Source organism: Zootoca vivipara, chromosome 2 (assembly GCF_963506605.1).
Source record: "Zootoca vivipara chromosome 2, rZooViv1.1, whole genome shotgun sequence".
Lineage (NCBI taxonomy): Eukaryota > Metazoa > Chordata > Lepidosauria > Squamata > Lacertidae > Zootoca > Zootoca vivipara.
In genome coordinates, this window is record NC_083277.1 from 64,338,617 (window position 1) to 64,365,118 (window position 26,502).

The 26,502-nt window shown below is 43.0% G+C and overlaps 1 protein-coding gene across 2 annotated transcripts in view; it reads left to right on the forward strand.

The window, feature by feature from the left end:
• Positions 1-557: 557 nt before the first annotated feature.
• The window catches only part of MGAT4B (alpha-1,3-mannosyl-glycoprotein 4-beta-N-acetylglucosaminyltransferase B), a 79,746-nt gene continuing 53,801 nt past the window's right edge, over positions 558-26,502 (forward strand). Inside the window, exon 1 of one of the 2 annotated variants that reach the window (XM_035105634.2) lies at positions 558-948. In XM_035105634.2, the coding sequence (XP_034961525.1) occupies positions 852-948 (97 nt within the window). In that variant the 5' untranslated portion in view covers positions 558-851. The remainder of the gene's footprint in view (positions 949-26,502) is intronic. The other variant, XM_035105635.2, reaches the window with a different exon arrangement.

Consider the following 26,502-nt stretch of genomic DNA (forward strand, 5'->3'; position numbering starts at 1 on the left):
GGAAAGCAGTGGTGTTGAACCTGTGATTACAAAGTGTCACAAAGCGATTAAAATGCACGTGTGAACCGGAGCAGACGGCAGAACCGTGCCTGTAATTGTGGACTGAGCTTGCCGCAGGTTTCTCCATCGTGTCCGAAGACCGTGTAACTGGTGTCACTGGGCTTTCCGGAGGTAGGACAAGGTTTCCACCTCCCCATTATAAGACCATCCCCTCTCCTTTCAACTGAAGTGGGGTCTTGCCTTTGGGATGTTCGGCTAACCCAACTGTAAGCTCGAACACGAGGGTGTGTGAGTGTGTCCTGCTCTACAAGTCGCCCCTACAGTCCAGCGGCTTTCGGCAGGCGCTCTTCCTCACCCCCTCCTCGACCCCGGATTTCTACACGCGCCCGCCTGCCCGCACGCGTTTGCCTGCACGTGTCTGTCGCTAGGCTCCCCATCGCCCGCTTGCAGACTGTTGCCGGCGGCGCCCAGTCGCGCGAGCGCACGGCTCCTTTAACGGTGCTGCCATCATCTCCGCCCCTTCTCTTCCCTCGGCGGCACAGCAGCCCCCCTCTCTCCTCCAGGCCCGGGGAAAGGCAAACGGCGGCGAGAGCAGCCCCTGCTGCCTGCTGGAGCCGGCGGCCCGGTGGGGCGCGGCCAGTGCATGAGGGCAGCGGGCGGAGGCGCCGAAGAAGAAGGAGGGGAAGGAGGAGGCGGGGGCGGCGAGTCCCGCCCGCCTGCCCGCCCGGGCACTGGCAGCCCCTGCCGCCGCCGCCGCCTCTCCTTGCCGGGCCCGGGAGGCTGAGGCCGCCGCGTAGCGCCCGGGACATGCGGCCTCTCCAGCCGCAGCCATCGCCGAGGAGACGGAGGACATGAGGCTCCGCAATGGCACCTTCCTCACGCTGCTGCTCGGCTGCCTCTGCGCGCTCTTCTCGCTCTCTTGGTACGGGGCCTTCGGCGGGCACAAAGGTAAGGACGGGACTCGCTCGGAGCCTTGCGGGGAGGGAGCGAGGGAGGGTTCCCGCCTTACGCACTGCGCCTGGCCCGGGAGAAGAGAGGGAGCCCCCACCCCGGGCAGAACCGGAGGGTAAGAGGCAGCATCTCCCCCCGCCCCAGGGGACCCCAAAAGGCCGCCGCCACCTGCTGAGAAGGTCCCCTCCTCGTGCTGGATGAGGCCAGGAGACCCTGACAAGCAACTTAAATATTTTCGAGCTTTGTTGGGGTTGGAGAGGGGAGGCGTCCCCCGAAAACTACCCCCTCCTCCCAGATTCCTTGACACTTACCCAGCACTGCCTCCTCCTCTTCAGGTCTTTCCCACATCCCAAATTGTTGTCTGGTGACAGGTAGGTAGCCGTGTTGGTCTGGATCGAAGTAAAATAAAAAAATTCCTTCAGTAGCACCTTAAAGACCAACTAAGTTTTTATTTTGGTATGAGCTTTCGTGTGCATGCACACTTCTTCAGATACTGTATTGGAAAATGTTGTCTGGTGGTCATTTGTTTTTTCATCAATTCCTCTTCTCTTGCTTCTGACGCAAAAAGGTCCCCTCTTTCTGAGAAAGTGGTGGTCAAGGATTCCCACCTACCCACCACCATTTTTCTCTGTGCCCTCAGAGAGAGTGTGACAAAATCTGTTCTGTGGTTGCCTCCTTGGAACAGGTAGTTGTCTCTCACCCTAGCTCCCTTTGTTTTTGTTTTTTTTACCCTTGTTTTCTTTATGCTGCTCTTGATAGAACAGCTACGACTCCCAGCATTGCCCATTTATACAGGATGTTTTTATGCGTGCCCGTTTTTAACTCTGGGCTGTAGCCAAAGTGGCCAGGCAGGGCATGCAACCCTTGTGTTCAAAATGACCCTGAACTTTGTACTGCTCAAAGTGAACTGAAGGGGAGGAAATGGAGTTCTCCAGTCTTGACCTGTGCTCTTGAAGACTTTTTTGTGTGATATCTGTTAGCTTGCCTGTTGAGGGAAGGCAAGTGGGTTAGCTTGACATTGCATCACTGCTGTCAGTGATCGTTGTATTTATTTAAGGGCTGCCAAGCACTTATCAAATAAAGCAGTGATATGTCGGGTTTGTTCTTATGCTGCTAGTTTTATCCCCCCCCCTATTTACGCATTTAGTGCCTCTTTGCATCCCTCTCTCCACATTCTGCATTTTATCTGAATATTAAGCATTCTCCCCATATCTTCCTCTGTTGGTGTTTTAAATAAAATAAATATAGTTGTAATATTGAACCTCCCCAAAAGCAATCTACCTCTTCTTATGTTTTGGTAAAGTGATGGCTATGGCGCATTAAGGCATGTAAGTAGAACGAGGGACCACATTCGATGCAGGTAGAGCAAGAGACCATGTTGGAGGCATGTTATAAGGTCTTCGAGAACTGCTTCACATGCTACTTTTTGAGACTTGTAGCTTTGTGTTGGAAAGAACACAATAATGTGTTGAATGGTGGCTCAAGTGTTGTTTTTTCACTCTAAAGTGCATATGTTGGGTAGGTAATAGACTATCTGGCAGCTAACTTCATAATGTGAGAGGATGAAAAATATCTGCATCACCACTCACTTGTTTACTTTTCTTGAGGCTACTTCATACATTACTTTTTCATATACAGAAATTGGATCTCTGTATTGGAAAAGGTATTTTCCATATTAAGAAAAAGTGTTTTGTAAAATATAAAGGTCAGTGGCTGACCAGTCAGATATACGGAATTTAATTGGTCACAGTTAGTGTATTGCATATAAAAGTCTTCCCCTATAATCTCAGTGGAACAATAACCCTTGCTCCTTATGCACAATAGGAACAAAATCTATCTTGGAAATGTTGTGCATTGTTGGGGCAGGATGTGAATAAATAAAATAAAACTTATCCCAGACTTTCTTGCTGGGCACTTTGAGGTATGTATGGTATGTATGGTAGTGGCAGTGTTAATAATGACTTGCATGGATAATTACATTAAGAACTTGGGCAAGAATTTATACCTACGATTTTTATCATGGACTATTGCTGGGGTCATTGATAACAGGGAGCTAAGAATCACAATGGTGAACAAAAATAATAAAGGTAGTGCTAGCAATTTTTGTTCTGGAGTAGTAAAAATGGACTTTATGTTGGTGTCTGAGATTTGACCATTTCAGGCACAGTTCATTCTGGCACATCCTCTCATGTTCTTTTCTGTTTCACTTTATGACCTTATATTACACCACATCTGGCAGTAGTGGTTATTTCCAGTGTAACAGCATTAAAAATCAGGATTGCTATACTGTTGTAAACCCAGTCCCAATCCCTATCATAGTTGCAGTGCCACAGTTCTGCAATATTACAGTTGCAGAACAATCCTTGTCCTCAGTTATATGCACCACATTGCTGGCACAGTAGTTCAGACGAGTAGACACATTGCTTCCAAGATGTACCGGTAAGTTTAATGACTGAGGAGGAGGAGTTGTCTGTCAAGATGAAAGTTTAGTTACTGAGGTACACCTGCATCCTGATCCCATTATTAACTACTTATGCTATTGGAATAACAGAACAACATGTTTAAAGAGGTCTATTACGAATGGAGCTTTGGATTTTAGGGTTGGGCTATAACATTATCAGATTACTCACTTTTGTTTTTGTAGAAATATCTAGTTATCTACTTGTCAAAGGGCCTAAGGAATATTCTGTTATGGTCACAAGTATCCCCTTTCTTCTAGTGATCAAGTAGTTATAATTTTGCAACTTGTCTTATTTTCTTCACCACAGAAAACTATTTAAGTGCGGCATAAATCAAATCAACTTTCCTATCAAGTTACAGAGGGAATATCATGCTGGTTGTGCAGTTCACTCCCTTAGTCTTGTTAGCACCGCCACCCACAAGCTAATATATACACCCAGCTCCCATCAGTTATGCTGGAAGAGCAGCAAAAGCAAAACCCTGTTAATGGTTGTAGGACAAGTTTGCCTTGTGAAAGCAATCATTTCTAAAGTAGGTTCTCTCAAGACTAGTACATTTTTATCTATTAGAGAAGAACTGAGAGAGTTTTGTCTTCTTCCTTCACCTAATAATTGATATGATGGTACAGAATATTAACAGAGAGGTAAAAAAAAGAAAAGGTCCTGAAATTAATACATGCATGGAATGCATAAACCAGTGTCAAACAAAAAGGGTCATGATACCTTAAAGGGGGGGGGCACCTCATGAAAAAGAGTGGATTGCTATTGGATCTAGGACTGTATTCTGTCTTTACCTGTCAATAACTCACAGTGTAGACAGCTGCAGTCCTGAAGTAGTTTTGGTCATAAAGAATCCATTGTATATAATATATGGATTGATCAGTGCTTGGAATAGAAAGATTTTCCTTTAGATGCTGCTTAACTGAATAAGAGGCAACAGTTGCCTCTGTCTAGTAAACGTAGTGCTGTTTTGTTTTTTACTGTTAGGAATGTAGGCCACTGTTATGGAGTTAGACCACTGATCCATTTAGCTCAATAGTTGTCCACATTGATTGGCAATGACAGCCCTATCTGGACATGCCTGGGATTGAACCTGGAACCTTCGACATGCAAGTCAGATGCTCTGCCACTGAGCTATAGCCCTAATCTAGTTGTGTGGAATGTGTTTTGTAGAGCTCTGCCAAATCTCACCATCTTCAGTCATCTTACCTGGACTCAGTGTTTCTCTTTGCCACTTTACCCAGCTGTTTATACAACTTCTATTAGCTGGTTTCTCAGCTCTTCATCTCTCGGTAAGCTGAGTGCCCAAAGTATTTTGTTTTCATGAATTCTTCATAATATGGTTAACATTATTATTATTATTATTATTATTATTATTATTATTATTATTATTATTATACTGGCCTACCCAGGATTAGATTTTGCTATCATGTTGCACCTTACATCTCATAACAGCATAAGAGTATCATTTCCCATCACATCACTCATGTTTTCCTTTTTAATAGGATGAAGTATGAGCCTATAACAAGGAAGAGGAACATATGTGTTTAAAAGTGGATCTAGGTGTGCAGAGGATACAGTAGTGCAGTTAGGCAATTTTAGATTATGTTCTTATGGGGACTGTTTTGATAGTAATGGGTGCTCCTACTAGTACTGCTGAAGAGTGCTGTGGAATTTTGCCCCAGGGCCTGTCTAATGGCATCACTGGTGGTGGCATATGCTTAACATTTTAACTTGGTAAAACCTGTGGCTCTTAACCAGGGTGATTGATGTACGCAGCAGAGTACAAGTGCCAGTAAAATACTATGTTATTCCCTTTCCGCATTGATCACATTTGCACTGGGAATACATGCAAGGAAAGGGCATCTGCAAAATCGTTGCCAACAATAATGGGAGCCGCTGATTACGAGGCAGAGCGAATCCATCATGCCGTCAACATCATGTTATCTTTGTGACAGGGGTAGACTGGAAAAGGTGAGGGAAGGACACTCTGCACAATGATTTTCTTTAGCTTTGCCTCCTTTATGGAGCACTCTGCTTTCACAATGCCCCAAAACAAAAGGTGCATACTGTTAATGGACAGTTACAGGCATGAGCTGTTAGTGCTGCTTTGAGGGTAAAGGATGGGGGCAGCTTTGCTAAGCCTGGCCTCTGTCAAACTGCGCTCGGAAGCAACTGCTTAAAGGCATAGCCATTCATGGCTCTTGGTGTTAGTCTGGCAAAGCTAATGGATATTATGTGTTGCCCACTGCTTAGCCTCTTTATTAACTTAGTGTCTCTACTTTTGCTGCTAGTTTCTGCACTTTAAAAGTCATTAGGGCCACATCATCCATCTGTCTCAAGGCTACTTTACTTCCCCTTACCCATTTAAACAATGTGTCTTTGTTACTGCTGTATAATGGGTTTTGGCTTTGTGATGCTTTTGTTACTTGCTTCCTTTGCATTACTCATCAGCTAAAAGGTTCTTTCAGCTGTGGTTTAAATCTCATTAAAACCATTTCCCTACAGATCTTCAGCTAAAGAGATTTGGGGACTGATATCAGTGAAGAAATTCTTTATGGCAGCTATTGCTATTTGGATCCTTTTCTTGAAAATATTGCATACAATCTGTTTTGGCACTCAGCTCTTTTGGACACTTGAAAACATGGGCATGTGACTGTGTGTATGATGACTACAAAAGATAAATGAATATGATTTTCTATTTAAAAAAGAAATGTCACATAGGTAAGCTTACCTACTATACTGAGATGATCCTCCAGATTAAAGGGAGAGTCTTTTCTGCAGTTTATTTTTGTTGTTCACACTATTAATCATCTCCTCTTAACTTCATGTAGCAAAATAACAGCATTTTCTCCCTGCCTCATTATCTAAGGGGGTTAAACTTTCAAGTTTTTCTTTCTTCAAAATATGTGTCTATGGACTATGCTCATATTGACTATTTGCAAATAACAAACAGTGTCTTTATAGGGTTGTGTCTAATGCTTCCTGTGCATGAGCAGAATGGATTTCCACTCTCACAACGGAGACTTCACTTCCCTCTTTCTCCCCCTGCAGCCCTCCCCTGTTTTTTGTTTTAGTCCTTTAGTCGTGTCCGACTCTCCCTGACCCCATGGACCAGAGCACACCAGGCACTCCTGTCTTCCACTGTCTCCTGCAGTTTGGTCAGACTCATGTTGGTAGCTTCGAGAACACTTTCCAACCATCTCGTCCTCAGTCGTCTCATTCTCCTTGTGCCCTCAATCTTTCCCAAAATCAATGTCTTTTCCAGGGAGTCTTCTCTTCTCATGAGGTGGCCAAAGTATTGGAGCCTCAGCTTCAGGATCTGTCCTTCCAATGAGCACCCAGGGCTGATTTCCTTCAGAATGGATAGCAGCTCTCCCCTAAGCACCCTCAAAATATGCTGTGAATAGTTGGGGGACTCTGGAGCAGATTTAGGGGATGTGGGAAGGAGGAAGCCTTGACTTTATAGAAGAATGTAGGAAGTGCCTGCTGGATCAAGCCAATGGCCCATCTAGTCCAGCATCCTGTTCTCACAGTGGCCAACCAGATGCCTGGTATTCAGAAACATTGCCACCTGCAACTAGTAGCCATTATTAGCTCTCTCCTCCATGAATTTAAACACTATCTCGGTTGCATTCCATAGTTTATCTATGTGCTGTGGAGTACTGTCTTTTATCTGTGCTTGAATCTTCCAGCCTTCAGCTTCCGGAGTAGAGCCCCTAAGACAGTTGGATGGCATATAGGGTATGCCTCCTTCCAGCCTTGGAAGCTGCTGCCAAGCTGCTGCCAAACATATTGCTCTGCTTTCCTTTGGACCACATCAGCAAAGCTGAGAAAGTGGGTCTTGTTGTCTGGGCAGCCCAGGACCTCCATACACACTGCCCAGGCTTATGTTGCTAATGTAGTGCTACTAATGTAGTGGTTTGCCTTCACCCCTGGAGGCACTCTCTCCCTCCCTCTCTTTGCACACTGAATCTGTGAAGGAAGCAGAGTTGTTTTCAGCTGAAACCTGCTCATTAGGAAGTTGATGGAAGCCATTTATTTAATAGGCTACCAGGTAGCCTTGACTTCTTCCTGCTGGTTGTAGTGACGGGTATGACTGATGATCTGGAGGTGGGGAAATGCTCTGGTGGCCAAGTAGCAATTAAACCCTTGCACCATTATGTTCCAATGTGGCAGCTGCATTCCACAAAGGAGTGACTCCTTGTCACACCTTCGGAAAAATTTTCAGCAAATTATTTATCTGAATTAGCACCAAGTTCAAACAGAATTTGATCCACTTACCCAATGCAGGCTTATTACCAGCTGGTGATAACTTATACGTATGTCTGTGGCCGTATCTGCTTTTTGTTTAGGCTAACTGTTATACAGGATAACATGAGATTATCCCCCTCCCCCAGTATCCAGTAAAAGAAGGATTGACACAATTACACACAAAATTTAATGTGAAGTTGTTCTGTAAGGATGGTGAAAAATTAACAAATGATGAAGAGAAGGCAAAAATTCCTATTTTGCCCCTGTTTTATTTCCAAAAAGTACATAAGTAGCATAATTGGTATGGGGGTAGGAATTCATTTTAAGATTGATAAGGAGCTGGCCAGGAAGTGCCTAGCTTATTTAAATGAGTGCATATCTTTAAAGCCATATGACTTGTATTTTAAGGAACTTGTTGGTGTACTATCAGGGTCTTTTAAGAAATCCTGGAGAACAGGTACCATGGGGAAGTGTCCCAACTTTCAACGATCTGAGAAACTAACAGACAGGTCAGCCTGACTTTGATATCTAAAAAGGTAATAGAACAGATTATAGAGGAGTCAATTTGTAAGAAATATATAAGCAACTTTAGTGATTAGTAGGAGCCAGCATAACCTCCCTCCCTCCCTCCCTCCCTCCCTCCCTCCCTCCCTCCCTCCCTCCCTCCCTCCCTCCCTCCCTCCCTCCCTCCCTCCTTCTCTTCTTCTTCTTGCCAGCATGACTTTCTCAAGAATAAAGTCTGTCAGACTAATTTATTTTTATCATGTAGATTGTAGGAATGCAATGATTGTAATTTGACTTGATTTCAACATGGCATTTGACAAAGCCTCCTTTCGTTTGCAAACTGACTGCATGTGGGCCACATGATAGTACCATCAGGTAGATTCACAGCTGGCTGGAAAACCATACTCAAGAGTGCTCATCAATGGTTCCTCATCAAACAGGGGGGAGGTTGGGTCTAGTAACCTTTAAGCCTTTTACCAATAGGTTAGAAGGCATGTAGAAATCATCATCAAATTTACAGATGACACAAAACTGGGATGGATAGCTAACACCTCAGAAGAAAGTAATACAATGATCTTGATAGAAGGGAAGGCTGGGCTGCAACTAACAAGTTCTGCATCTAGGCAAATTGGATAGGTTGGGGTATATGTGACTTTGCAGTAGTATATGATTTCAGGATTGTAGCAGATGACAAAATTACCATGAGCCAGCCGTGTGATGCAGCTACAAAAATGACTAATGTGATTTTAGGCTGCATTAGTAGAACCTTAGTTTTCACACTAAGAAGGATATAGACAAATTGGAATGGGTTCAGAGATGAGAAACAAAGGTGATCAATAGTATGAAAAACAAATCCTGTGAGATGGTTGAAGGAACTATGTATAAAAATTCCTTCCAGCAGCACCTTAAAGACCAACTAAGTTTTTATTTTGGTCTTTAAGGTGCTGCTGGAAGGATTTTTTTTATTTTGTTTCGACTACGTCAGACCAACACGGCTACCTACCTGTAACTGGAACTAAGTATATTCAACGTGGAGAAGAGAAGACTGAGGGGGAAGATAGGATAGCGCTCTCCAAATATCTGAGAGGCAGTTGGTTAGAATAAGGTAAATACTTTTTCCTTTGATGCCTAAAAGGGGAAGACTTAATTGGCTGAAATTATGGAAAGGTAGATTTTGGTTGTCTTCATGCCAAGAGCAGTTCAACCAATTACCTAGTTGGGTGGTAAGATCTCTTGCTGGAAGCATTGAGACAGAAGCTAAACAGCCATCTGTTGGGGAAGAGGAGGCCAGAATAGATACCCCCTCAATTCTGTGATTCTAATAATTGGTGTTGGCCAGCTAGTTTTGTGCTTTCTTGGTTGGTTAAGCAACTACATTACCTGTACTTGAAAACACACTTTAATTTAAATCCATAGGAAATTAGGAAATTGAAATGATGACAGCATCTGCCCTACACTTCTCCTTTTATTTCTCACCTCATATACCAAAAATATGAAGAAGGCTTGCTTTGTTTTAAGATTTTAATTCAGTAACATTGCAAAGGTGTGTGCCTGCTATTTGGTTCCCTGTATTTTGGAGTGGCAGATTGGGTGACAGAGGTGTTGTCTACTCTTCTGCAGTAAAATTAGAGTTGCTGTATGCATAGAACTTGAGATTTTCTGTGGTGCATCATCACTGAAGGGAATACCTGTTGAATGATTTTTTAAAAAGTGTCTTACTGTTTCCATATTGCATTAACACCCCTCTTTTCTTTTTTTGCTAAGAGTAAAAGTATTTGCTTCTTTTTCCTCCATCTTTAGGTTAGCTAAGCCCGAGTAATCAGCCTTTGGGGTTTTTAAGACAGATTATGCTGAAGTCACTTGTTCCCTTTTAAAAAGTAAAGTTTGAAAACTTCTGGCTTTCTAATAATATAAATATAAAATTTTATCAAATCTCTTTTCCCTGTTAAATTTTTGCTTTGATTCCCTTTTAATTGTTAGTAAACTATTAAGGAGGTCAGGGGAACTGAAAGAACAGAACAAAAGCGGCAATGAAAAAATTATTGAAACCACTTCAAGATGGCATTTCTTATATGTAGTTAATTTTATCCTGCCCACACATATTTCATTGGCATGCTATTTTTCTAATAGAAGATAAATGTTAGTTATGAGATCTCAGCAAATGCTGTTGATTAGTGGTGCTCATCTAACCAAAATAAGGTGTGGGAGATTGTATCCTGGCTTGAAAAATAAGCAAGTGTAAGATGTACAGTGGTACCTCTACTTACGAACAACTCTACTTACGAATGTTTCTACTTACAAATGGAGCTCCGTCCACCATCTTGGATGTGGTTTAGATAGGATTTTTTATACTCACGAATCTTTAGATAGGGTTGCTTCTACTTACGAATATTTTCTCCCAATGCATTCCTATGGGATTCGACTTACAATTTTTTTCAACTTACAAATGTGCGTGCGGAACGCATTAACTTCGTAAGTAGAGGTACCCTGTAGTACCTAAGGAGAAAGGCACATTTCCCCCTCGTAGCAACAGGCATCTCTTGTTGTGATTCTGTTTTTAATTAAAGATCACAGGACATTTCCTTATAATAAGCATTTCAAGGTCCTCTGTTGCAAAATAGGTGTTCTGCTCTTCATCTTGACTATCCAGGAACAATTGTGGCACCCTTTCTTTTCTAGTTACTGTCGAGCCTTGTCTGGAGAGTTTAAAGTGAAATGGTTCTCCTGGGGCTAGCAGTTAACTGGATACCTTTTGGTATTTGTTACACTTTGGCTCAGCATTTGCCAGTATCACAAACATTGCTACTTATCCAACTACAGCTTTCTAAGGAACTTGTAGACTTGGAAGACTCGGAGGGGATGTTTTCTCAACCAAACCTCAACGTGTGCTATGAAGTGCCAACTTAATAAATGAGTATGTTCTGTGTCTCTTGCAAGCACAGGCAGCCACACAAAAAACCCACAAACCTGACAAGCTTAAGTCCCCTGCACACATTAAAGACAATATCTACCCACCTTCAAGAGGCATGCCTTAAGGTCCTTCTCCGCTGCCATTGGTTCCCACAAAATAAAAAATAATTCCTTCCAGTAGCACCTTAGAGACCAACTAAGTTTGTCATTGGTACGAGCTTTCGTGTGCATGCACACTGCAACTATCTAATATAAGTAAGACTTTGTCCCCATTATGTTGGAAAGGCTGTTGGTATTATGGTTCTTTTTTCATGCATGGTGGGCCTGCAATACAGTGCAAAACTCTGAGAAAAGATTTGTTTGCGTAATAAGCTTGGAATGAATGCCCAACCAATCCTTATGCCTATTATTGCTGGAAATTGACACAAACCCAGTGATCAAGCACGAGGACCTACTGTTATTTTGTTGACAGCAGCATGACTGGCTGAATCAGAACCACCAGTGGAGACCTGGGCTAATTATGTCTGAAGCATGGATTTCAGGCCAATCTTGGAGCCTCTTGCTCCTTAATTGGCTATGAATCAATTTTGATATGGTCATCTATTCTTTGGTTGCTACATCTTCCAAGTTAACTGGACAGCATGGTATCTGAAAAGCTTTCCTTTCCAAAATATGACATTGACCAGGGGTTGATCTACAAATATCCACCAAAATTAGGTTGGAAAGTCTTTGTGGTACTGTGCAATTTTGCAGTTTTAAATGGGGTGCGTGTGTTTGTGTCACATTTTGAACATTCCTCCATGTAAAATAAACCTTAGCTTTCTCCTTAATGTGCTAGTTTGGGCTGAGTGGGTGGTTTGATGGTGGTTGTTTCACATGGGTAAGCTTAAAAATTGCTGTCTCTCGGCTGCAGCAGTTTAGTCTTAGAATTACTAATTTTGCTGGGTGTCAAGCTTAACTGTTTGGTATGAAGACTTGCTGCAAACATTTTCACCATGGTGTTGGCTTACCAAAACCTGCATGTGAATGTTGACTTACGACATGTGCCAGATTGTCTTAGAGTCATGTTTCACTAATCCCGGCTTAAAACCAACCCTTTTATAACTCATTTTCCCACATCTCAGATGGAACTATCCCTTTCAGAAACAGGGGTGGGGAGCGACTAATGTTGTTTGCTCAGCCTGTTTGGAAGTTTTACTTTGGCATTTGGTATTATTTGTATAGCTTTTTGAACCAACAGCAACTACATACAGGATTACAAAAAATGTAGCCAATGGTTGCCCTGAATAAAAATAAAAAATAAAAAAATAAAAAACCTCATGGCATTTACAAAGGAGGCAAAGAAATAGCTGGGTATTATCTCCTTTTGGAATAATGGTATGACTTTCATAGTGAAATGTTTAATATCCAGTAGAAGAGACCATTGATTTCTGTGCCCATGAGGAAGAGAGTTTATTATTTATGCAGAGTCATTTATAATATAACAGCCTGTGATTTTAGCCCTATTAAAGCGTTCACCTGAAAATGTGTCGAGGGAGGAGCAGAGCAGCACACACTAGCCCTGCCGCCAACATCCCTATCCCCTCGGGGTAAAGAATCAGACCTTTGTGCTCATTGGGTGGAAGAACTGAAACAGGATTCTTTGTGTGCTCAGCTGAATGTGCTTAGAATCCTCCTTACACTTCGGAACTCCAACCATGCAATGTTCCTGATTGCAGGAAGGCTTCTAATAGCATTACACCAAATGTGGGAAGGTCCAGTGGAGCTGGCAGGGCAGGTGCACGTATGGATGTTGGGGGTGGAGGCCTTTCATGCTCACTGCATGCTTTATTCCATCCCCACCCCAATCTCCAAATAGGGCATTTGCTTTGTGAAAAGTGCTAGTATGTGATAAGCGTGCCTAAGGAAAGAACAGTGCAAAAACATAGTCTGATTCAAAATAAGACAGCTTCCTATTGGTCTGTCTGGATTAGTATTGTCCACGCTGACTGGCCACAGCTCTCTAGAGTTTTAGGCAGACAACATTTCCAGCCATGCTCAGAGATACTGGGTATTGAACCAGGGACTTTCTGCATGCAAAGCAGATGCTCTGTCACTGAGCTATGGCTCTTCTCCATGAGCATTAATATGTGCGGCCAAGGTGATGCACAGTGAGCACATATGTATATGTGAAACGAAAAACAACAACTCTGAAGGTCATCTCTGAAGGGAAGCAGCTTTTGGTATTTTCTAAATTGTAGGTCATTGTCTACAAGTTTTGAAATCTGGGTGGCTGTTAATTAATGCACAGATGAACGTGTTCTCCCAGAATACTGAGCTTTGTAGCCACCGTGCATTGAGCACCAAGTGGAACAAGTTTAAAGAGGCTGAGTGGAAAAATGAGTTTGTAACCACAGTCCTTTGGACAAGCTGCAAAAATGTACAATCAGCATGATGTATTGAACCCTTTAGATGAATTAATTCCACTTTGTTCTCAATGCATACCAACTGCAAAAGTCAGACAAATGTCCTTTTCTCCAAATTCCCATGGAAACATGCTTGGCCTGACATTGCACTGTTTACCCTCACCCCCCAAAAGGAGCTGTGGGGCGCCATGCCCAATTCCTTTTATTTTGGGCCTTTGAATATGCTGCAATGGTACATTATATATCTATCCATTGTGCCAAGCCCAGAATTCTTTAGGTGATGTTGAATACTTGACATTATTAATTCTTATTTACAGAGGAGCTGGTTCTATAGCATAAGCATGAATACAATACCAGACTGATGTTCCTGACCAACATACAATCCCTGTGTAAAAGGAACTCTGCAGAATGGAGAATTCTTGCTCCAATATTCTGTGTGATATTATCAGTGCAGCAAATTGATAGAAAAGAGGAGAAACAGTGATAAGCAATATTCACTTCTTCCTACAGTATTCTTATAGATTTCTTCTTGACACTCAGACAACAATTGAGAAAGAAGAATACAGTGGTACCTTGGGTTACAGACGCTTCAGGTTACAGACTCCACTAACCCAGAAAAAGTACCTCGGGTTAAGAACTTTGCTTCAGGATGAGAACAGAAATCGCGCTGCGCAGCGGCAGCAGGAGGCCCCATTAGCTAAAGTGGTACCTCAGGTTAAGAACGGACCTCTAGAACCAATTAAGTTCTCACTTCCGGTCCGTCGCGGCGGAGAGAAGGACGCAAGGATTTCGCGTGCCGAAGTCCCTGGCCTCGCGGAGGGGGGGGAAGTCCGCAGAGCGAGCGGACTCCCCGTAAAAACACCGGGTAGAGAGTCCCGGTGACTCACGCGCCCAGCGGCTGCTCCGTTTTGCGGATCCCCCGCTGCCCGAGAGCTCAGTAGAGCAATCGAGAGCCGGCGGGGTGGAACCGCGGGAGCCATTTTGGGCTATATCTTACCTCCGAGAAGCGAAGCTCCGAGTCCTGACCCGGCAAGCGGCGGATTCTTCCAAACAAAATTAAAGATTTCCATAAAGTAAGTGGAATTTTTGTATTTGGACTTTAAAATCATCAATTGGAAAAATAGGAGAGACTTTAAAGAAACGGAAGTCGGTCTCTTCCTAATGGCAAACCGGGAGGCGCTTTAAATAAACCTAAGCCGAAAGACGAAAAAGTTCCAGGGACGGTGGACCCGAGAGAAAGAAAGACTTTTTTGAACCTTCTCAGCCCCCGTGTCCGGCACCCCTTGAGGTACAGCATTGTTGGGGGGGAAGAGTGCTTTGACAGCTGTCAAAAGCTGTCAAACTGTTAAAAGACCGGGTGGACTTACTGCATTGCTGTGAACAGTAAAAATCGATTGAAAATGAGGTAGAACTATTTAAATTGAAATTAAGAATGGATTGGTGATGGAGTTAAAGACAAAGGGAAAGACCAACCAAGATGGAGCCGATCGTCTAAACAGGAAGGAATTTTCCAGCACCCTTTGCTCCCTACCTCCTGTTCGTCTGCGGTTAAAAGAGCTATGAAAACAAAGTATTCTCGAGCCTTCCAGGAGGCGGTGTTGAACTATCTACAAACATGGGAGGACATTTACAAGGAACGGCAACATCCTAATTTACCATCAGTAGAGGCTGAAGTCCAAGTTCAGGATTTAGAGGACAATTTGGACTTTGAGACTTTTGATTCTGAGTTTGTGTGTGAGGAGAAACAACCTGAGGAGAATTTTGAAGGCGACTTGGACTACAAAAAATATATTTTGGATGATGCAAAGTATGGATTTCAAAAGGAAGAAAAACAAGAAAAGCAAGAAAATGAGAAGCAAAGGGACATGAAGATTAATGGAATTGAAGATCCTGGAGGAGTTAATATGTGGAGCGGTGTTATTCAGGGATGGGAAGAACAGGAGCAGGGGGGAATAAAGGCCTGGAGATGGAATTGGGAAAGAACTGGTGTGGGGTGAAAACTTTAGTTAAAAGGTTTTTTTTTTGTTTTTGAACGACGGTCTTCGAAATCTTGGTTTGTTAACGGAAATGCTGAGCCAATTGGGGGAAAAGACATAGGGAGAGGGGAAGGAGAGTGTAATAAAGTATATGGTTAAGATTTAGTGTAGTGATTTGATGTTAAGGGGGGGGGAACTGAGTTTTCTGGAGGGAGTTAGAAGAATGGCTGAGGAAAGAATTTTTTTTTTAGTTTAATATTAAGTTTTGTGAGTTCAGATAGGTGTCTGGGCAGAGAGCTGCCTACCCTCCTCTCTTTACTTGGAGACACCCAGTGGCAGGGGGTGCTCGGAGAGGAGAGGAGGGGGTGGAAGGAAACCCAGGCACAAAAATGGAACCTTGGAAGTGCTGTGCCTTGCAGGTCCCTTTTGTGGCAGAGGGGGGGCCTGTGGGAGGGCAGCATGGAAAGGGAGGAGGATTGAGTTAATAGCATAAGAATAAGATTTTGAATTGGAATAGAAAACCCGCCACAATTAATTAGAGAAGTTAGGAAAACCAGGAGGAAGAGTATCGAGGAAGTCACAATTATAATGTTAAGATAATAAGAATTTGGGAATTTATTTTTTCCCTACTGTTGTGTGTGTTTGTTTAAATGTGTCTTTTTTTGAAAGAGCTGGGGGGAAGCCAACTCCTAGAGCTCCTCCATCCCTGTCCCTTCAGTGGCAGGGAGGGGATGAGGAGGGAGGGGGGAGGTCAAACCCAACTTATAATGGACCCCCTTTGATTCTCAACGCCCATGGGTCCTACTGGTGGCAGAAGTGGACGGGTGGGTGGAGGGAAATTGAAGGGACAGTGTTATATTGTATGTTTTGTGTGTCTTGTTTGTATAAAAAATTAATAAAATTGTTATATAAAAAAATAGAACCAATTAAGTTCTTAACCCGAGGTATTACTGTAACTCATCATCTGTTGTATGCTGACATCCCAAAAATATTATTTTGGACTGCGTCCAAAGGAGCAGTGCAACCACTGCAAGGATTTCTTCTTGCACAGTGAGATATGCACAGTGGAACTTACAGGAAGGGGTTAACTCCTTTTCAGAAGGGAGGGTCATGTGACAAGAAAATGATTTTTTTTCTCAGTTTCTAGGTGGAAGAGGAGAGAACTTCCCTGCAGGAGAGTCCCTCCTGTACTCTCCATTAGTGGGTACAAGTACTCTTCTCTTTTGAGAAGCATAGTTATTTTTTCTTATTTTCTCCCTCAGGGAAGCCACAGACCCCCTTCCATCAGCTCTTAGTTAGAATTAGGTGGGGAAAACTCACTTCCTTTTCCTCACATACTGAGAGGCAGGGAAGGTAGGCAGGGCCCTCCCTGCCCTGAAATAGATTGTACACAACAGCTGAGGTAGCTGGGACTCTCTTGGGTCTCCCAGGTGTTGTGCCTCTGTTTTCAGCTTCCTGTTCCTCCTGCTGCTTGGAAAGAAGCCTGAATGTCCCATAGGCTTCAGCTGGGGATCATTGGATTCCTGCCTCAACCCTCCCCCAACACACATATCATTGGGACACAGACCAGCAAGCCAAGGCTTATCCATCCATCATCTCTTTCACAGAATATAAACTGTAGATCCGACAGAGGCATCCCCATTTGCCCACCCTTCAAGTTGAACCTGCCCTGGGGTAGCTTTTCATTCTGCACATAGGGTGTATTGAATTTTTGTGGTTTACTCCAGTAATACAGTCAGGACTTCCCACTACTTTCTGTAGCCTTTTCTCATTCCCCCCCTCTTCTGTTGCTTAAAAAGGTAAAGGTAAAGGGACCCCTGACCATTAGGTCCAGTCGTGACCGACTCTGGGGTTGCGCGCTCATCTCGCATTATTGGCCGAGGGAGCCGGCGTATAGCTTCCAGGTCATGTGGCCAGCATGACAAAGCCGCTTCTGGCAAACCAGAGCAGCACATGGAAATGCCGTTTACCTTCCCGCTGTAGCGGTTCCTATTTATCTACTTGCATTTTGACATGCTTTCGAACTGCTAGGTTGGCAGGAGCTGGGACCGAGCAACGGGAGCTCACCCCGTCACAGGGATTCGAACCGCCTCTGATCAGCAAGCCCTAGGCTCAGTGGTTTAACCACAGTGCCACCTGGGTCCCTATTCTGTTGCTTAGGAGTTATCAATTTCCTCATTGCAAATACAGTAGTTATGTTTTTTCAGTTAAGTAAATACTGTATAGATATTCCTCTGGACAAGTTCTTACTGCTATTGTAGTGGCCAAGTCTGGTGACTGGAGGGAGTTTCCCCGTCTCTTCCTGCTAGACAGAGGGAAATATTCTTCTTCTTTTTGTTTGGTCATCTGACTCTATGTCTGCTGAAGAGGCGTTCACTCTTTCCTGTATGCTGCTCTCTCCACTGGCCAGAAGAACATTTCCACCACCCCCCTCTCCTACCCCAGCATGCCCCCTAAATCTGTTCTATGGGGTTTCTCCAACTATTCAGAGCAGATATGTAGAGGGTACAGGGCACATGTGGGAAGAGGGGGGGGGGAGTCCAGTTATTCAAGTGGAGATCTTTGTGCTGATGGGACATACTACCCTTTTACCTTACTACTTGGGTACCACCCTCTGGAATAAAACATTTCCTGTGTTTTCTAATTGCTTGTTCCTTATTTTGCTGTAATATCTATTACTGTAGTTAACATATAGTTCAGGGGAATGTTGCTCTGAGGCAGAGGTCTTCTCAGCCTCCCATTTGCTAAGTCAGACAAGCCTGTCCCCTTTGTGGCATCTTATTTTATCAACTGATAGCCTATTAATATATATTTGCAGGTGTTTTTTCCCCCCTAGTTTGAATTTTTTCTTCTTTTCACATGCTCTCTTCCTTACTATCCAGAATTCCCAGGTAGTTTCTGTGTTTTCCTGTAGATTATTTCTCTTTCAGAGTAGATCTCTACACTTTAATGCAATCATACAGCTCCCATCGACACCAGTCAGCATGAATCGAGATGCTGGAAAGCATCTAATTTTCAGCAGGCTATTGGAATGGGATGCATTATGGGTATAAACTTCCAAAATGTCCTCCCTATGCAACACAGCCTAACAATGAAGTCATAGCCTATAGCTATTCTCACTTGTTCAAATGTGCTCGCCCCCCCCCCACTCTGCTAAAGGAAAGGTCCTGCAGCCTCACCTCTTTTCTCCCTTCACAGGAAGAAACTGATTAAAGAATCCTCACGACCAGCGTCGCAAATGTAATAGAAATTGCACTGGTCAGAGATTAGATTCTTGCAACACTTTTTTTTCCTTGGGGAAAAATGTGAATTTGCAACCAAAAGACCCACAACAAAAATGAGAAAGTAAGCGCCATGGGAAAGGGCCTGACTCTCTTGCTTATGCTACTTGGTAAAGTGCCATGTGTATTGAAGGCACTAGAGTAAAATATATTTAATTTCATAACTGTATGAGTTATATAAATTTATTGCATGTAGGACAAACTCTTGGGTATTTTGGAGTGTATTTAAATTGCAAAGCCACACTCTTGTTGTACCTGAGTGAATTTTATGGAAGGGCATTATACCGTGTAAGTTCCTTCATATTCCCTATTTCTTTCATACAGTGCAGCTTTTTCATAACCTTGCAGTTCTGATACTTTGTGTGTGTGTTATAGCATGTTCTGTGTTGGAGATTATATCTTTTGCTTCCTCCCATGCCTCCCCAAGGAGGCAAATTGCTTACCTTTCTTGGTAACTTTGCTCTATGGTCTTTGACCATAATAAAGATCGATACATTTATATACCGTTTTTCTCTCCCAAGGATCTCAAGGTGTGGTATACAGTGGTACCTCGGGTTTCAGACGCTTTTCAGGTTACCGACTCTGCTAACCCAGAAATAGTACCTTGGGTTAAGAACTTTGCTTCAGGATGGGAACAGAAATTGCGTAGCGGCAGCAGCAGGAGGCCCCATTAGCTAAAGTGGTACCTCAGGTTAAGAACAGTTTCAGTTTAAGAACGGACCTCCAGAACGAATTAAGTTCTTAACCCGAGGTACCGCTGTACATTATTCTCCTCCCCACAACAACAGTGTGGGTAGGTTAGATCAGTGTTTCTCAACCTTTTTTGGGCCACGGCACACTTGTTCCGTGAAAAAAATCACGAGGCACACCACCATTAAAAAAGTTAAAAAATTTAACTCTGTGCCGCCCTATATTATAATTATGACTGTAAGAAACACTTGCCAAATATTGCTTTCCGGCGGGTCAGTGTTGTGTATTGGCGGCCGCCAGGCTCGTTTGCACTGAGCTTTGGGAAAGAGGAGGAGAAATATTGCTTTCCGGCGGGTCAGCGTTATGTATTGGCGGCTGCCAGGCTCGTTTGCACTGAGCTTTGGGAAAGAGGAGGAGAAATATTGCTTTCCGGCGGGTCAGTGTTGTGTATTGGCGGCCGCCAGGCACGTGACAATGCAAATCGCCCTTCTCGTCGCGGCACACCAGCCAGCGTCTCGCGGCACACTAGTGTGCCGCGGAACAGCGGTTGAGAAACGCTGGGTTAGATGGTGAGTTGCCCAAGGTCACCCAGTGAGTTTGTTAGGAACTGTGATTCTCTCACAGGTCTCCTAACAATTCTCAGCACCCTTAACGATCTGCTTATTTGCAAATTGCTTGCCTTTCTTGGTAACTTTGCTCTCTGGTCTTTGACCACAATATAGATTGATTTATACAATATACCATTTTTATCTTCCAAAGCAGTATTCTTTTACTGTTTTAAATGTGTGGTGGAGTTGTGAGCTGAGACTTTATATGTGATCCTGCTGGATCCTGGGTCTTGGCCACACATTATGATAACACTCTCTCCACCAGTTTTATCTACGGTATGGTGTTTATTATTTATTTATTATTATTTTTTGTTCTGCCCTGCTTTTAAGTAGCTCAGGGAGGTATTCATACAGTTTCACCCATCCATTTTATTTGCACAGCAATCCTGTGAGGATAGGCTAAGAGATTGTGAGTGGCTCAAGATCAGCCAGTGGCTGAGCTGAATAGTGAAGAAGAAATTTGAACCAGAGTCTCCCTGTTCTCAGCCTGATGCTGTAACTACTACACTGGTTCTCCCCCTTCCCTCTTATTTGCCAGCAGTAAGCCTATTTCCAGTTCTTCTGCCTTACATAATCCTGATTTTAAATTAAAGCATAACTGTGTAATCTACTGCCATCTTATGTGCTATTAAAACAGTTGTTGTAACAGGAATTAATTAAAGATATGAATGTCTTTAAAACCAGGGTTGGTATTTGCAGATTGATAAAGCCTGCCTTGTTATGTGCCATTCTGTTATGTACCTACTTCTTAGACCACCCACTTTTTTTTTTGGCATCATCTGAATGCAAGTCACTTGACTAAAAAAGAAAAGAAAATAGTGATAGCAAAGCCAATTTTAGCAAAAAGGTTGAGGTTTGTTGAATGAGAAAAATGAAGCCAGTTTAGTATGTGAATGACTTCTGTACGTATAAGGTATTTTTTGTGCCACTTAAATAAGACCTCTGAGGGATGTGCTTCCTATAATTAAATACTAAATTGTGTCATCACCAGGTTCCCCTCCATAAAGCCCTGCAGTTAAAATGAAACCCAGGGCATTTGCTGACACTTTGGTTAATAGGGATATCTAGGTTCTCTATACCTTTCAATATAGTGAAATATTTAAGTGTTTGTTGAATTACTAACACACCTTGAAGGTTATATTGATTTCAAGTTGACTTGTGGGCTGTTGTAGAGAAATCTATGGGAGGAATGCTTACACAGTGTCCATCAGAATTTTAGTGCTTATTTCAGGAGTGTCTAAAAAAACATTCACTGCTTCTGTGGGAGGGGGAGGAAAAGCTGTGCTAACAGTTTTACAAGTAATATTGCAGCTTTCTTTAGTGAAAGGTGAAAGGAACTCGTACTGGAGGATTTAAGGATAATTGGCACCTGTTATCACTCTCGCTCTCTCCTTTCTTTATAGGCTAGCGTAAATCCTGCTATGTAAGACAACTCTCCCACGGCTACAGTTACAGCGTTGTAACATATACTTGTTAAATGGCTTGCACATATTAACGTGAGATATCTTAGATGCACAATATACATGAAACACAAATGTGTGTGGTGTTTTTTTGTAATGGAAAGTAGCCTTGAAAGTTTGCGGTGATGGGTAGAAAAGTGGTGGTAAAAGGTGCTGTTTGCATTCAGTGCAATCCTGTGCATTCTTCTCTTTAGAGATAAGTATAAGTCAGGCATCCCCAAACTGCGGCCCTCCAGATGTTTTGGCCTACAACTCCCATGATCCCTAGCTAACAGGACCAGTGGTCAGGGATGATGGGAATTGTAGTCCAAAACATCTGGAGGGCCGAAGTTTGGGGATGACTGGTATAAGTCCTATTGTGTTTGTGGATAATCCTAGATAAATGGCAAAGTTGCAGCCAGAACCTCCCCACTTCCAAAACAGCAGCAGCAGCAACAACAACAACAAAAACCACCCCTGTGTTTTCATTATGAAGAAGTTCCAAAAGCATGTTTATAAGAATCCCAGAATTCTGGAATCCCGTGGGGGGGGGGGACATAAATGCACATTTAGGATTAAAATGATTAGTAGAAGAAAGTAAACAAATATCCCTTTCCTTACCAGTCTTCCACTCAAAACCTTTTATCTGCTTTTCATTTATCTGCTTTTCATTTTAAAATTTTTTTTGCATAGCTGCCAAGTTTTCCCTTTTCTCGCGAAGAAGCCTATTCAGCATAAGGGAAAATCCCTTTAAAAAAGGGATAACTTGGCAGCTATGATTTTTTTTGGGTTTCATCACCAGCATCTGTGTGTAACATATAACTTGGTCCTTAAATATATAACTTCTCTCCTTCCATGAGAGGCTCAACCAAGTATATTCTCCATTTTCCCACACTCTTTGGTGGTGTTGCTGTCCAAGCCCCACTTACATGAGCAGAGGTTGCATGGCAGCATATCTGGTGGGCTGCTTTCCTTTTCAGTAGTTGCTACATATTTGATAGGCTTGCAGGATTAAGCAAATAAAATGAGATTTGTTTTGCAGTTAATTAATAGATCATGTTACACGTTCCATGTAACAGGAGAGTGCAGTGGAATAAGCTTCTGATAAAATTCCTAGATGGGAAAAGAGAGGCATTCTCTTACTCTAGCCCCACTTTCCCGCTTAAGGGGCTTTAATTGGGATTTGAATTAAAATGAGCCAAACATTGTAAACATGACTATAGAACACCTGTGAGAGGGTCAAATGGTATGTGAGAGGGTCAAATGGTATGGCAAAATATATTTCTGACCCCAAACCATTGTCTGGAAAAATAATTCAGAGGTTGGCCATTCCAGACTTATACTGTAGTCCTTGCCTTAAAGTTTCACCATTTTTTTTCTCCTCCCTCTTGTATATGATGATGCTTGTAAATATTATAGAGCAGTTGTTATGCCCATTTTAATCATGGGCATACATTGAAGTTCGTAACTGGCCACTGTTTTATCTGTATTTATTTATTTATCTATCTGTTTTATCTGTATTTATTTATTCAGCTGTAGAGTCCTCTCATTATTTATTGGTAATAAATAAATACAGTGCTTTTCTTTGTCATGTGATAGGGAAGCTTTTGAGCAGAAGGCATTATAGCTAGCCCTAGAAAGTGTGTAATCTTCATTTGATACAACAGTATAGAGATAATTCCAATCGGGATTGAAGCTACAAGGACAAATAATGCTTGCGCAATCCGCTTATGGTATTCCCAGACATGGATGAAAACTACTAATGGAATAAAGAGGGATCCAGATAATTATCTCAGCTGCATTAACTATCCATCCTTTCAGTAGGTTACTCTTGCTTTTGACACAGTTTCCACAGTCTGGAGTGCTAAACCTGCCTAGATACTTTCAAAATGTAACTGGTTATCTCTTTTTTGAATCATGGAATGGTATTTCAGGAATGGTATTTCTCTTTTGGGTGTTCAGAAGCCTCCACGACTATCTGGCCCCTCTGCTGCTGTCGCCTACAAGCCACCCTGTCTCCTGCTGCTGTGTTAACCATTTATTTGCAGTTTTTTCCCTACTTCTGTGTGCTTATGTTGTTTGCCCCTTTTCTCTCTTTTAGAACTATAGACCATAGACTTGGAAGGGACGCTGAAGAACATATAGTCCAACCCCCTGCAATGCAATCTTGGCATTATCAGCAGCATGCTCTAACCAACTGAGCTATCTTGCTAGTTACGGTATGTCTCAGTTTGTAAGGAAAGGTAGAAGAGTAGGAAGTAGGAACTGCATGGTATTTTCTAAAGAGTGGCAGATTCAAGTTTACAAAATATATGAGTTCAAACCTCCCACTCAGCAATGAGCTCAGTTCAGTTAACACTAACTTGGTCTGCTCCAATCTTTTAGCCTAACCTACTGCACAAGCTAGGGACACAGGTGGTGCTGTGGGTTAAACCACAGAGCCTAGGGCTTGCTGATCAGAAGGTCGGCGGTTCGAATCCCTGCGATGGGGTGAGCTCCCGTTGCTCGGTCCCAGCTCCTGCCAACCTAGCAGTTCGAAAGCACGTCAAAGTGCAAGTGGATAAATAGGTACCACTCCAAGCGGGAAGGTAAACGGTGTTTCCGTGTGCTGCTCTGGTTCGCCAGAAGTGGCTTTGTCATGCTGGCCACATTTACGCCGGCTCCCTCAGCCAATAATGCGAGATGAGCGCGCAACCCCAGAGTCACGACTGGACCTAATGGTCAGGGGTCCCTTTACCTTTACCGCACAAGCTAGGCTATACACCATACATGCCATACAAGGAGTACACCATCCATGCTACCCTGTGTTCCTTTAGGGAAAGTTTAGTATAAAAAACAATAATAATAATATCTTTAAAACTGTGTACTAAGGGAATTGTCATGCATCTAATGTTGGACTTGCTAGCTAAGATTATAGTTTCCTGCTTTTCACCTAAGGTTCAAGTATTGGGATACACAAAGAGAGAAGCTGATAATGGCCTAGTTTGCACGGCATACTAAACCAAACTATAACTTATTGGTATTATGTGAATGTATGGGCTCTCAGAGAGGAGTGGCCGCACTTTGCTCCTCCCTTCTCTTTTCTGCTGTCATCCCGTGCTGAGACATGTAGGTTTGTTTTTGGCTACAGCTCATAGTTACTGAAGAGAGAGCTTAGCTGCAAGTCCTGGTGTACATAGCACACTAAGCCAAACCTTGGCTCAGCGCATTGCAGCATGGGAGCAAAAGGACCAGGGTTGCACACTTCTCTCCGGGAGTATGTGCAGTCCAGGAGAAGATTGTAGTTTGGTTTACCATGTGATATGAGCCAGGCCAATGTGACCCACAAATCATTTGATTATGCAGACAAAAGCTGATTTACACCCTTTAGCAATTTAAGGCTGCAGTCCTTTGAAAAGGTACATGAGAATAAGTCCCTTTGGAGAATACGTGCATGGAGTAGGCTGCATGGTGACGGGAATTCACAATGACTGAGAGTCTGTCTAATAATATGTCATTTCTGGCTTCTCTAGAGACTCAGCATCCCACAATCAATCCATGCACATTTACTCTTAAAAACCCTTTTTGTAGATATCTTTGGGTGCAGAAACCTATATTGGGCATCTCTAATTAAAATGTGACCTGGGAGAGATCTAAATACAGGTGCTGCATTAGAACTGCACACAGCAGAACTGTCATAAACCTTTATGAATATGACTTAATCCACAACTGTCCTTTAGGTTTGGAGACCTAGCATTCAGAAAAGAACAAATGGTTGTGAATGCATCAAAGGGATTCGTTTTAATCTTGTCCCACTTTGCAATGGGAAGCAAAGTTACAGCTGAGTTATGCTGGGCATGTATAGCCAGAAGTGACTCATTGTTGTAAGGGAAACAGAAGTCTGGCCTTCTTCCATGTGGCTCTGCTTCTCTATTCATGCTGGTGGGTTTGAGGGAGGTGGGTTTTTCTATGTGGAGGCAAAATTTCTACCCAGAACCACACATTACTGGCAGTGAGATCATTACAGAATATAAAACACAGGCAAGGAATCGTTTCAACCCACCAGTATGATATAATGGAAATAACGTTGGAGTTCAGATCCTCTGTTCACCCATGAAGCTGACACCTTTCTATCCCTCCCCTGCCACTCTGGTTGGTCTGCTCCCTGTTCTGTCCTAAGCTTACCAAAAGTTGTTGGAAAGGGTTTCCTTTTTATTGTTTGTGTTGTTTTTCAGCGCAGTACATTTGCTACCATGTTACTTACAAGGAAGAGTAATAAACCCATTCCTGACACTGCTTGGTGAGTGTGGAGGAGAAAACGGTGGGCAGATGCTGAGGTCACTCCATTCTCTCCCCACCGACCCACCCAACCTGTTAATGTTGGGAAGAGCAGGGGCTCTGTTTTTGTTCCTCTGATTTATTGGAAACGGTCAGTCCAGGAGTATTACTGGGAGCAGAGTAGCTGAGAGCCAGCTCCAGTCATGAGTTCTCACTCCCATCTTCATTTTCCAGAACATTGGTGGGCCCCAGATGGGAGTCCAGAGGCACCTTGGGCAAACACAGATGGTTGTGGCATCTTTGTCCTGGCTTCCTGCAACAAAGTGACTTCTCTCTCATTTTTAAATGGGATGTTGCCACCTGCCTTTCCTAGTCATTTGGGCGATGCTTGGGCTGGCATGGCCCTAGACCTCTGCCACAAAGCCCAGGGCTAACAGCATCACTGCTCTTCCCTCTTCCAACCCATCCCCACCCCCACTTACTGGATTTATGAATCTAATTGTTTTGTTTCTCTTTTGCTGCAACCAACACATGATTTTGACCTGAGGGTCAATCTCTGCATCCTCCTTACATGAGCAAAGAATGAATAAATATTTCCCTAACAAAAGCTATTTATCAAAAAGTGAGAGCATGGCACAAACACACTGGAGGACTGTGCCAATGTCCAAAATATTTCTGCTTAACAATTAATCTGAATGAGCTCTTGTATAAAACCAGAGAAAGCAATATAAAATACATCCAGATGGGATGAATAAAAAGGCTGGCAGA